This window comes from Alosa alosa, chromosome 3, assembly GCF_017589495.1.
Source record: "Alosa alosa isolate M-15738 ecotype Scorff River chromosome 3, AALO_Geno_1.1, whole genome shotgun sequence".
In the NCBI taxonomy this organism is placed as follows: Eukaryota; Metazoa; Chordata; class Actinopteri; order Clupeiformes; family Clupeidae; genus Alosa; species Alosa alosa.
The window spans coordinates 1,948,580-1,963,579 of record NC_063191.1 but is presented as its reverse complement, the minus strand read 5'-3'; the positions used below and the strand labels follow the sequence as shown (position 1 = coordinate 1,963,579).

Genomic DNA, 15,000 nt, shown 5'->3' with positions numbered 1-15,000 from the left:
ATATGGCGGCCGTGTTGACCCTACCAATATGGCGGCCACGTTGACATATTCCTTCTAGTAGATCTCAACGGACAATGTGGCATCTATGTATATATATCTATGCTCCTACCTGCATACCTCAGGAACACCTGTATACATACACAGTGACACCTAGTGGATGAAGGGAAAATTGCATTTTGGTTACAGTAACATAAGTGACTGTCCATTCGGCACACCTGACAGGTAAAGGGGAACCGTAACACAGTAACAATTCACAGGTAAAGGGGAACAGGAAGTCAGCCCTTTCAGAAGTTGTGCTTATAGGACCCACACACAATCACAACGCTAATTGATTGATTGATTGATTGATTGATTTCTGCTAAAGTAACATACTTATTTCCAGCATGGTCCTACAGTAGGTGTTACACATAGAAGTTACAGACAGGAAAACAAATACACAAGACACAGAAAACTGTATTTGGAGGGAAAAAGACAAACAAACAAAAAAACAAAAACATCACATGAAACCAATTAAAAGAAAACAAAAATGCATGTATAGTCTATCCAGTTTATCATATCATATTATATTATTATATTTATGTATATTTTATTATATATATTTATTATTATATTATATTATTATATTTATGTATATTTTCCTTAGTCCATAAAACTGCTTGACCTGTCTTTTAAAAATCCCTAAGTAGGCACACTATCCCAAGCCTTGATACCTGTGTAAAAATAAGATGAACTAATGAGTGTGTGTGTGTGTGTGTGTGTGTGTGTATGTGTGTGTATGTGTGTGTGTGTGTGAGTGTATGGTGTGTGTGTGTGTGTGTGTCTGTGTGTATGTGTGGATGTGTGTGTGTGTGTGTGTGTGTGTGTGTATGTGTGTGTATGTGTGTGTGTGTGTGTGTGTGTATGGTGTGTGTGTGTGTGTGTATGTGGTGTGTGTGTGGTGTGTGTGTGTGTGTGTGTGTGTGTGTAGAGGAGGAGAAGGTGGCCTTTGTTAACTGGATTAATAAGGCTCTGGAGAAGGACCCGGACTGCCAGCATGTGCTTCCCATGGACCCCTCCACCAATGACCTGTTCACCGCCATGGGAGATGGCATCGTGCTCTGGTACACACACACAACCTTACACACACACACTCTTACACACACACACACACACACACACACACACACACACTTACACACACACACACTCTCAAGCCTATGGTACGCTCCCGCGTCTGCGTCCCGCACCGCCTTGTGCACTGGTGGCGCATGGCCGAAATTTAGCGTCATTTTTTAAGGCATGCGTGGCGTCTTTGAGTCGACCGGGGGAAATTTAAGACCCGGCGTCAAAGTGGCCAGCGTAGACTGCACATGTATGAAAGCGGAACTGCTGTAAACCTCCCCTCCAGTAGGTGGACCACATAGAAGAACAACATTTAAACCTAGAAACAAACCTAGACAGAAGAAGACTTGTTTGGTTACCATAGCGACGGTGATGGAGCAGAGCGCCTGTCCTCAGCTTGCCTGGCTATCGAGTTACGTGAAACACCATGAAATGGAGTCAACTTTGAGCGATGTAAAGCCACAATCCACAGATCATCCACAGAACATTCTATTTACCGGTCACTTTACCATCTATGGTGTAGAACCCAAAGTATTTCAAGACACCACATTTTAGATGAGTTGGGGGCGTAATTGTCAGCTCAGGCTGGCGTTCTGTAAAGTCACCTTTCATTGTTGAAACAGGGTGGCTGCATGGGCTCATTGTGGCTACTGGCTATTATATTGGCTTGATTTGGTCATGAGCCCTGGATCATAGAGCACTGAATGAGATGGCAAACAATAAAATAAAACTGATCATAGACTGTAGAAATCGCTACACAGCACTAAAACCGAATAGTTTATTTATATTCGACTCTTGGATATTTCCGTCATGTTCGAATAAAAGTGACAGCCCTACTCCTGCATAGAGAGCTGACATGACTTTGGATTAAATGCATCTTTTAAAAATGGCGTAGCCTAGCACCTATTACTGAACAATGCTGAAATCAAATCCCATGAAACCCAGAGCCATTATAAAGGTATCTATCTACAACGCTCAGGCGAAACCCAGTAACACTTGCTGATCGAGATGCATTCTCGCCTGTTCATTATATAATGCGTTATCAATAGTGATTATAATAATAAAGGGAATGCACTGCAAAAATGAATTCTAACCAAGTGTTATTGATCTTATATTAAGATTAAAAATCTATTTGGTATTGTTTTTAGTATGAAAGACTTACCTAAGCCCTCTCAAAGAGCATTTTTACTTAATTTAAGAAGACTTTAACTTATTTTAAGGAGTCTTATCAAGATAAATTTGCTCAACGCTGGCAGACAAATTTGCTTGTTTTAGGACAAATTTGCTTAACGCTGGCAGACAAATTTGCTTGTTTTCAAGATGAGATGTCTTAAAATAAGTCAAATTTCTTTTAAATTAAGTCAAATGATTTCACAAAAAAGCGCTAAGATGAAGTCTCTTTTGCTCTGAAAACAATACCAACTAGTTTTTATCTTGATATAAGATTAATAACACTTGGTTAGATTTGGTTAGATAAGCAGTTTTTGCAGTGTGTAGCCTACCTCTCCCAGGTGCAATCATTATCACCTAGGCTACTCCTGAACAATGTTGAACTCAAATCTCAAATCTCGCCTGTCAACACTGGATAATGCGTTATCATAATAATAATAATTGAAGGAATAACCTAGGCTACCTCTCGCTCTAAATACACCCATTATCACAGTGAGACATTATACATTATGAACACAAATACTTAAAAACTTTTATTGACATGTCATATTTACAGGTTTTTGGTTCATACTTTTTGGTATGAGGCAGGTGTGAAGACTCAATACAAATTTAATTGAGGACATCTGTACGCACAACTCTTTCTTACCATGACACTGCAGTGTTTAGAAAAATGTCTTTACTTTGTATCGCACCAATATTGCTGCCCTCGCGGCACCGAGTCACTTAGCTATAGGCATTATAGCTTTATTACTTAGCTACAGGCTAAGTAGCCTAAATAAACAAGTAGGCTAAGCTAGTCTCTCAGCTATAGCAACAGGTGTACTGTGTGTGTTCTGGTGGATGATAAATGGAGGCGATGCTATGGGCCAGCTTATCAAACTTCCCAGCAGACAGGTGAAAGTGCTTCATGGTGCTTTTTCCTTCATCAGCTCTTCCTTCGTTCAGTGCTCGCACATCCCGTTCTTCTTTTCTTCAGGCGTTTCCAGGCTTCTTTTGGTGGTTGTGTCCTACTTTTTCGCCGTGCATCCCCTGTTGGTGGGGACAGAGTATCACGGTTAATCCATAGTGGCAGGCGCTAACCTTAACGATTTAACGCGCGATTCAGAATGTGGAATGTATTCGACCGCGACAAAATGACGACGTCTTGGACCACGCGCAAATGTGATGCAGGACCATACCAGAGCCTTTACACACACACACACCACACACTCTTACACACACACACTCTTACACACACACACACACACACTCTTACACACACACACATTTCACACACACATTACACACACCTTACACACACACACACACACTCTTACACACACACACACACACACACACACACACCACACACTCTACACACACACACACACACACACACACACACACACTCTTACACACACACACCACACACACTTACAAACACACACACACACACACACACACACTCACTCTTACACACACACACACTCATACATACACACACCACACACACTCCTACACACACACACACACACACACACACACACACACACACACACACACACACACACACACACTCTTACACACACACACTCTTACATACACACCACACACACACACACACACCCTACACACACTATACACACACACACACTTACATACACCATACACACACACACACACACACATAATCTTAACAACACACACACTCTTACACACCACCACACACACTCTTACACAACACACACACACACACACACACACACACACACTCTTACATGCATTTACCACACACACACACACACATACAAGCACATACACACACACTCACACAGATGTGAATCATGTGTCTGATCTGGGCTATTCTATTCTCCTCTCTGGTTCTGTGCAGTAAGATGATCAACCTGTCAGTCGCAGACACTATTGATGAGAGGACCATCAACAAGAAGAAACTTACACCCTTCACAATCCAGGTAACAAAGAAGCATAACAAACACACACACACACACACACACACACACACACGAGGCACACCACTCCATTCAGCGTCTTTTTGGCCGATGTTTGTCTTTTAATAATTAATTTAATTGGGTTCATTTGTTTTTTCTTTTAATAATTAATTTAATTGAGTTCATTTGTTTGTTTATGTCTGTGCATACCAAGACTTAGGGCCCTATCATGACGGTCTAAAGCGCATGGTCACTGGTGAATAGTTTAAGCAAATGTCGGGGTTTGTCCAGTCCGTATTGGGTGGGCGCATGGTGCAAGAAGTTCTTAATCAGTCAGGGTGTGTTTAGGCATGCACACCCTTTAAATAATGAGAAGGGACATCTGTCATTCCCTTTAACAACAACAGCACAACTTCAAACAGTGCATTGGTATTTTGATAGTCAGCACATTTGAAGCGCTGAATCTGCTTGAACTTACACTGTATGGAACAGTTATTCCACTAAACCATTGCTTTACTAAAAACCCAGTAGGTATAGCCTACATGCATCTGCACTCGTCTATTATTAGAACTCATTGGCAAAGTGAAACTAACTTTACCGTGGTCACATAGTCAACAACAAAACAATTATACACCAGTGCACGTTTGTGGATGATAGAAGGATGGTGCGTTGTGCACCCGCCCATATCACTGTTGATAATGCGCTCTTAAAATAACATATAAACAACTCGCCATGGACTTCTGACCAGGTTTCTCTTGGTCAGTGGCGTAATGTGTTTCAGGTTTGTACTGTACAATAGTGAGTTTTAGGTAGTGCACCAGACCCCTCCTTAGGTCGTTAATGGCCACACCCCTTGGCGCGTTGCTTTGTGGTTGCAAAATAAGAATAAACGTTGCACTGGGATAATAATGCACTTTCCGCCATGCGCCAGCTCAGAAGATAGGGCCCTTAGTTACTTACTTAGTACGCACTTTCTCTCTCTCTTTCACACACTCTCACACACACACATACACACTCTCTCTCTTACTCTCTCAAACACGCATGTCCACACACACACACACTCTCTCTCTTTCTCTTTCACACACACACACACACACACACACTCTCTCTCTCTTTCAAACACACACACACACACACTCTCTCTCTTTCTCTTTCACACACACACTCTCTCTCTCTCTTTCAAACACACACACACACTCTCTTTCACTTTCCACACACACACACACACACACACACACACACACACACACACACACACTTTCACACACACACACACACACACACACACACACACACACTCACACTTTGTCTTCATCTCTGCAGGAGAATTTGAATCTGGCTCTGAACTCCGCCTCTGCTATCGGCTGTCACGTGGTCAACATCGGCGCAGAGGACCTGAAGGAGGGCAGGCAACACCTGGTGCTCGGCCTCCTCTGGCAGATCATCAAGATCGGCCTATTCGCCGACATCGAGATCAGCAGGAACGAAGGTACACACACACACACACACACACACACACACACACACACACACACACACATGTACACATGCACACACACACACACACACACACACACACACACACACACACAGATACCCCACCTTGAATTTCCCTTTGGGGATCAATAAAAGCATCTATCTATCTATCTATCTATCTATCTATCTACCAATCAATGCATGTACACAGGTCCAGTAAAAATGCTACCCTCCTTTCTGTAACTACCTCCGTTTGTGTATGATAATTGTGTGTGTGTGTGTGTGTGTGCATGTATGCAGGTAAAAGGCAGGTAGGTGTGTGCTGCAAGGTGGATGTGCGTGTGTGTGTGTGTGCACGCTGCAGGACGCTGCACGCTGTGTGTGTGTGTGTGTGTGTGTGTGTGTGTGTGTATCGATACAAGGTGTGTGTGTGTGTGTAGCCCCTTATTCTGCTGAGAGACGGGGGAGCCCCGAGACCTTGACAGCTCTCCCCAGAGGAGCTGCTACTGCGCTGGGCCAACTACCACCTGGAGGAGGCTGGATGCCCACGCATCAACAACTTCAGCTCTGACATCAAGGTACACACACACACACACACACACACATACTGGGTGCCAACGCATCAACAACTTCAGCTCTGTCATCAAGGTACACACAAACACACACACACACACACACACACACACACACACACACACACACATACTGGGTGCCCACGCATCAACAACTTCAGCTCTGACATCAAGGTACAAACACACACACACACACACACACACACACACACACACATACTGGGTGCCGGCATCAACAACTTCAGCTCTGACGTAAAGTTGGTTTAAGTGTAGCGAGCGAGTCGGGGCAGGCTTTGAAGAGGCAAGACAGTTGGAATCGCAAGTATCATATTCAACAGTCCCAAAGTTGGTGGGGATGGTATTTCTCGAACAGTCTAGCACACACTTGTCTACCAAACTTCTTTTCTGAACAATACTTTAATACTAGGAGCTCAGCTGAATTGTTGTTAGTTACTAAATAGAGCTCCAACTCCTTTGCCGAGCCGGGATGATTTAAATGCTTTTTAATTAAACGTTTACAAACAATTTGCAAAGAGATTGTACCACATTGAAAACTACATTTTTGTCACATTTTGTCACTAATATTGTATCTGTCCTCTGTCAAATACAGTTGCATGTTCGGCTCTGAACAAAATCGTTCAGGAATTATTTTAACAAAAGTCAAACGTAGGAAGAAAATAGCCAACAGCATGATAAGTGGGCGGGCCGGATTAAGGTGTGTGGCGGGCCGTAGTGCCCACCTCTGAACTAGCCTGTGTAAACTTCCAACAATTTCAATACTTTTACAATATCGTGAATGAATGACCGTCCTGGGTTAATGGAATTGTGACAAGCCCTAGATGCCATGTGTTTGTCTATGAGCTTCAAATTCGGTGGGCATTGCGTACATCATATCGAACGGTGGTAAAAGATAAAAGCGGCTCATAAGTGTTATGCACTCATCCCATACATTTGGTAGCTTCAACAGAGAACCATTCCTGTAAGAGTATAGGCCTGCGAAAATGCCGCTTATCCCGTCGACTGGTTTATCCTGCAAATATGTGTAGTGACGTTTCGAACGCGTAACAAATGCCCACATTGCATGCCTGCGCCTGTGCGCCTGCGCTGCGGAAAATTCATCCATTTTTTTTTTCCTGCTGGTAATCCACGCCCGGTAATTAAAGGGACACCAGGCTGCGTTTTCGTGTTAATTACTCATCTTCGTAAGTCGGTATATGGTTAAATGACATTACAGGGCGAATGAAGACTCTGGCCCTTCTGCAGGAAGAATATCCCACTTGCAAGTTCAGTGTGTCGTGCCCGCCGACCCGAAGCAGGATCGGTTTACATCCTGCATCCAGCACAGAAATGCGAAGCATGGAATTGTTGCCAGCGATGTTAATATAATGGCAGAGCCGACAAAACGGTGAAACCATATTGAGCAAAAGGAAAAGAGCTTCCAGACCGGCGGGGTTTCGTGAGAGAAAAGCATCGAAACGCGCAGGTGTCCCGCTGAATGATCAACAACAAAATTGGTGCTTGCGGCGGTATTAACAAATTGGTCGATGATCAGTATCAAACAGTAATTGTTATTGTTCGGAAGTATTGTGGTTTTCCCACACACACACACACACACACACACACACACACACACACAGACACACACACTCATTGTGGTGTGTGTTGCAGGACTCCAAGGCGTACTACAACATCCTGAACCACACACACACACACACACACACACACACACACACACACACAGACACACACACTCATTGTGGTGTGTGTTGCAGGACTCCAAGGCGTACTACAACATCCTGAACCACACACACACACACACACAAACACACACACACACACACAGACACACACACTCATTGTGGTGTGTGTTGCAGGACTCCAAGGTGTACTACAACATCCTGAACCACACACACACACACACCTACACACACACACAGACACACACACACTCATTGTGGTGTGTTGCAGAACTCAAAAGCGTACTACAACATCCTGAACCACACACACACACACACACACACACACACACACACACACACACACACACACACACACACACACACACAGACACACACACCACTAGGGTGTGTGTTGCAGGACCCAAGGCATTTACAACATCCTGAACCACACACACACACACACACACACACACACACACACACACACACACAGACACACCATTGTAGGTGTGTGTTGCAGGACCTGGCCATGCATCACAAACATCCTGAACCACACACACAGACACACACACACACACACACACACACACACACATTATTCATTATGGGTGTGTGTTGCAGGACTCCACATGTATCACAACATCCTGAACCAGGTGGCCCTGGGGTGATGAGGATCGAACCTCCGACCATCGACATGATTAGCCCACGGGTGAGCCGTCACACACACACACATGCACACACACACATCGCTATCTCTCTGCCTCTCTCTCTCTCTTCTCACACACATGGCCACACCTTTCTCTCTGGTCTGTCTTTCTTCTATCTCTCTATCTCTTTCACACACACACACCTCACCTCTCTTCTCTCCACACACACACACACACACACACACACACACACACACACACACACACACACACACACACACACACACACACACACAGCACACACACACAGACACACACACTATTAGGTGGTTGCAGGACCTGGCGACTACAACATCCTGAACCACACACACACACACACACACACACACACACACACACACAGGACACACCATTAGGTGTGTGTTGCAGGACCCAAGGCGTGCATTTTACAACATCCTGAACCACACACACACAGACACACACACACACACACACACACACACACACACACACACACACACACTATTAGGAAAAAGGTGGTGACTCATATGCATTACAACATCCTGAACCAGGTGGCCCCCAAAGGTGATGAGGACGGAATCCCTCCGATCGCCATCGACATGATTGGCCTACGGGTGAGTCACACACACACACATGCACACACACACACGTTATCTCTCTCTCGCCTTCTCTCTTTCACATACAATTTTTTCTCTGTCTGTCTTTCTCTCTCTTTCTTTCTCTTTCTATCTCTCTCTATCTCTCTTTTTCACACACACACACTCACTTTCTCTCTCTCTCTCACACAATCTCTCTCTCTCTCTCACACATACACACACACACACACACATACATACACACATACATACACACACACACACAGCGTGCCTCTCACCCCTGCGTCTCTCTGGCTCCCCCTGCAGGAGAAAGAGGATCTGAGCAGAGCGGAGTGGCGCTGGCAGGCTGATCGCCCGCCGCAGGCAGTTCGTCAATACGGCGCACGGACGTAGCGGGCAACCCCAAGCCGAACCTGGCGACGTACAACCTGTTCAATGGCACCGCGCCAAGAAGCCCGACAACCAGGACATCGACTGGAGCTCCATCGAGGGTCAGAGGACACGCCAGCCCAACAAGCTCACACCTACACCTGCACCACCCAAACTCTCACCTACACCTGCACCACCCAAACTCACACCTACACCTGCACCACCCAAACTCACACCTACTGGAGCTCCATCAAGGGTCAGAGGAAACACCAACCCGACAAGCTCACCTGCACCTACACCACCCAAACTCACCTGCACCTGCACCACCCAGACTCTCACCTACACCTACACCTGCACCACCCAGACTCTCACCTACACCTGCACCACCCAGACTCACCTACACCTGCACCACCCAGACTCTCACCTACACCTGTACCACCCAGACTCTCACCTACACCTGCACCACCCAAACTCACACCTACACCTGCACCACCCAAACTCATCTGCACCTACACCACCCAAACTCACACCTACACCTGCACCACCCAAACTCACACTCAGGAGCCCGATCATATTTGAGGAAACCAACCCGACAAGCTCACCTGCACCTACACCACCCAAACTCACCTGCACCTACACCACCCAAACTCACCTGCACCTACACCATCCAAACTCACCTACACCACCTAAACTCACCTGCACCACCCAAACTCACCTGCACCTGCACCTACACCACCCAAACTCACCTACACCACCCAAACTCACCTGCACCTACACCACCCAAACTCACCTACAACCACCCAAACTCACCTGCACCACCCAAACTCACCTGCACCTGCACCTACACCACCCAAACTCACCTACACCACCCAAACTCACCTGCACCTACACCACCCAAACTTACCTACATCACCCAGACTCACCTACACCACCCAAACTCACCTACATCACCCAGATTCACCTACACTACCCAGACTCACCTGCACCACCCAAACTCACCTACATCACCCAGATTCACCTACACCAAACTCTCACCTACACCATCCAAACTCACCTACATCTACACAACCCAAACTCTCAGCTACACCATCCAAATTCACATACAACTACACCACCCAAGCTCTCACCTACACCTATACCACCCAGGCTGACCTACACCACCCAGACTCACCTACACCTACACCACCTAAGCTCACACCTACACCTACACCACCCAAACTCTCACCTACACCTACACCACCCAAACTCTCACCTACACCTACACCACCCAAACTCACCTACACCACCAAAACTCACCTACACCTACACCACCCAGACTCACACCTACACCTGCACCACCCAAACTCACACCTACACATGCACCACCCAAACTCACACCTACACCTGCACCACCCAAACTCACACCTACTGGAGCTCCATCGAGGGTCAGGAACGCCAACCTGATAAGCTCACCTGCAATTTACAATTCACACCCAAACTCACCCACACCACCTAAACTCACCTGCACCACCTAAACTCACCTGCACCTGCACTTACACCACCCAGACTCACCTACACCACCCAAACTCACCTACACCACCCAAACTCACCTGCACCTACACCACCCAAACTCACCTACCACCCAAACTCACCTACACCACCCAGACTCACCTACACCACCCAAACTCACCTACACCACCCAAATTCTCACCTACAGCACCCAGACTCACCTACACCATCTTAAATACCACCTACTGTAGTGTGTGTGTGTGTACTGTGAGTTACATAGTGTGTGTGATGCAGACAGGTGTGTGGCGTATTGTGGTGTTAGATGGAAGTGTGATGTTGTAGTGTTGTATCGTGGTGTGTGTGTTGTAGTGGTATAATGAGTGTTATCCTTGTTAGGTGAGACGAGAGAGGAGCGCACCTTCAGGAACTGGATGAATTCCCTTGGAGTCAACCCACGTGTCAATCACCTCTATCTGTGAGCACACACACACACACACACACACACACATACATACACACACACACACACACACACACACACACATACATACACACATACACACACCCACGTGTCAATCACCTCTATCTGTGAGCACACACACACAACACACACACACACACACACACCACACACACCTCACACACACACACACATACATACACACATACCCACGTGTCAATCACCTCTATCTGTGAGCACACACACACACACACACACACACATACACACATTAATATTAATTTTACACACACACACATATACACACATACCATCGTGTTGACCACTTATCTAGAGCACACACACACACACACACACACACACACACACACACACATACATACACACATGGGCCCATTTGGTTAATCACTCCCATCTGTGAGCACACACACACACACACACAGCACACACACACACCACACACACCACACACACATACATATTATTGTCATTAATATTACCCACGTGTTGTCACCCCTATCTGTGAGCACACACACACACACACACACACACACACACACACATACATACACATTATACCACTTGTCATCACCTCATCTGTGAGCACAATAATAACACAATAACAATAATCAATATTAATAAGTCATCACACACCATCGGTCAATCAATTCTCTTATCCAGGAGCATCATCATCAATAACAATATCAACAATAAGACCCACACACACACACACACACACACATACCCACGCGGTCAATCACCCCATCTGTGAGCACACACACACAATAACACACACACACACGCCACACACACACACCACACACACACACACACACACACACACACACACATACCCACGTACATCACTCCCCATCTGTGAGCACACACACTCACACACACACACACACACATTATTATTAACATATCCTTATATCGCATCAATCAATTCCCATCCAGAGCACAATACCGTCATCAATTAATAACACGTCCCTCACAGATCAATAATAACATTGTCAATATTGTCCCACGCATCAATCACCCCATCCAGGAGCACACACAATAATAATAACACAATAATATCAATCTTCGTCATCAATAATACCACACACACAATGGCCAATCTAACAAAAAGCCTGGATCAATTTCATCTGTGAGTACACATATATTATTACACACACACACACATATTATTATTATTAATATTACTCACACATACACACATATTATATATATACTCATTAATTACTTATTCAGAGTATACACATATTATATTATACACATACACACATATTAATATACTCCTTATTATTAATATTATTATTATTATTATATATACACATACTTATCGTATTGGATCACTCTCATTCTGAGTATATTACACACACACACACACACACACACACACACACACACACACACACACACACACACACACACTCACACACACACACACACATACATATTAATATTATTACCCACGTATCAATTAATTCCTTCTATCTGCAGCACACACACACACACACACACACACACACACACACACACACACCACCCTGCAGGCACACACACCTCCACACACACACACATTACATACATACACACATAATTCATCATGGTTGGATCACTTATCTGTGAGCACACACACACACACACACATACATACACACACACACCCATAACAATCACCCCATCTGTGAGCACACACACACACACACACACACACACACACACACATACCCATCGTGTGTCAATCAATTTCCATCCAGAGCACACTGGTCAATACGCCACACACACACATACCTCCACGGTCAATCATCTCCATCCGTGAGCACTACCGTCATCAATATCATCACTGTCAATAATCATCACTTCATCAATATTATCTCATCGTGTCAACAATCAATCTCCATCTGTGAGCAACAATCATCATCATCAATCAATCATCAACACAACAATAATTAATAATTCATCGTCAATCAATCCTTCCATCCGTGAGGACACACACACACACACACACACATACCCACATGTCACCCACATGTCAATCACCTCTATCTGAGCACAGACACACACACACACACACACACACACATACACACGTGTCAATCACCTCTATCTGTGAGCACACACACACACACACACACACACACACACACACACTACACACACACATATATACACACATACCGACGTATAATCACTCATCTGTATACACACACACACACACACACACACACATACCTACACACACACACATACACATATATACACAGAAGTACCACGTGTCAATCACCTCTATCTGTGAGCACACACACACACACACACACACACACACACACATACACATACCCACGTGTCAATCACCTCTATCTGTGAGCACACACACACACACACACACACACACACACACACACACACACACACACACACATACATACACACATACCCACGTGTCAATCACCTCTATCTGTGAGCACACACACACACACACACACACACACACACACACACACACACACACACACCACACACACATACACATACATACACACATACCCACGTGTCAATCACCTCTATCTGTGAGCACACACACACACATATATTATTACTATATTAATATACATAATATATATATTTATTAGACACATTTCAGAGCACACACACACACACACACACACATATACACACATACCCACGTGTCAATCACCTATCTGTGAGCACACACACACACACACACACACACACACACACACATACACATACCCACGTGTCAATCACCTCTATCTGTGAGCACACACACACACACACACACACACACATACATACGCACACACACACACACACACACACACACACACACACACACACACACACACATACCCACGTGTCAATCACCTCTATCTGTGAGCACACACACACACACACACACACACACACACACACACACACACACACACATACATACACATACCCACGTGTCAATCACCCTATCTGTGGAGGACACAGCCATGTCATTACGCACACACATACCACATGTCAATCACCTCTATCTGAGCACAGACACACACACACACACACACACACACACACACACACACACACATACCCACGTGTCAATCACCTCTATCTGTGAGCACACACACACACACACACACACACACACACACACATCCACGTGTCAATCACCTCTATCTGTGAGCACACACACACACACACGCACTGACATTACGGTCAATCAAGAGTTAATCGCGAGGTAGCCTGCATACTGCACAGCTACATACCAGCTCTCTCGCCATCGCTATAGATCAACAGCATGTTTACAGATGCTGGACGTTAAACACATTGGGTTGGTCATTGCAAATAGCATGTAAGTATGTCACAGATGTGTACATTAAATAACAGCACGCATGTGTTTACAGATGGTGTACATTAAATAACAGCATGGCATGCTTCTATAGATGTACATTAAACAACAGCATGGCATGTTTAGCAG

General features: G+C 45.1%; 1 protein-coding gene across 1 annotated transcript in view; it reads left to right on the top strand.

Moving 5' to 3' along the window:
* Positions 1-15,000, top strand: part of lcp1 (lymphocyte cytosolic protein 1 (L-plastin)) — a 22,761-nt gene that overhangs the window by 1,900 nt on the left and 5,861 nt on the right. Inside the window, 11 exon segments of the mRNA XM_048239437.1 lie at positions 968-1,100; positions 4,142-4,223; positions 5,523-5,688; positions 5,976-5,986; positions 6,161-6,253; positions 7,916-7,936; positions 9,134-9,208; positions 9,497-9,566; positions 9,569-9,625; positions 9,628-9,681; positions 11,444-11,522. Of these exon segments, the coding sequence (XP_048095394.1) occupies positions 968-1,100; positions 4,142-4,223; positions 5,523-5,688; positions 5,976-5,986; positions 6,161-6,253; positions 7,916-7,936; positions 9,134-9,208; positions 9,497-9,566; positions 9,569-9,625; positions 9,628-9,681; positions 11,444-11,522 (841 nt within the window).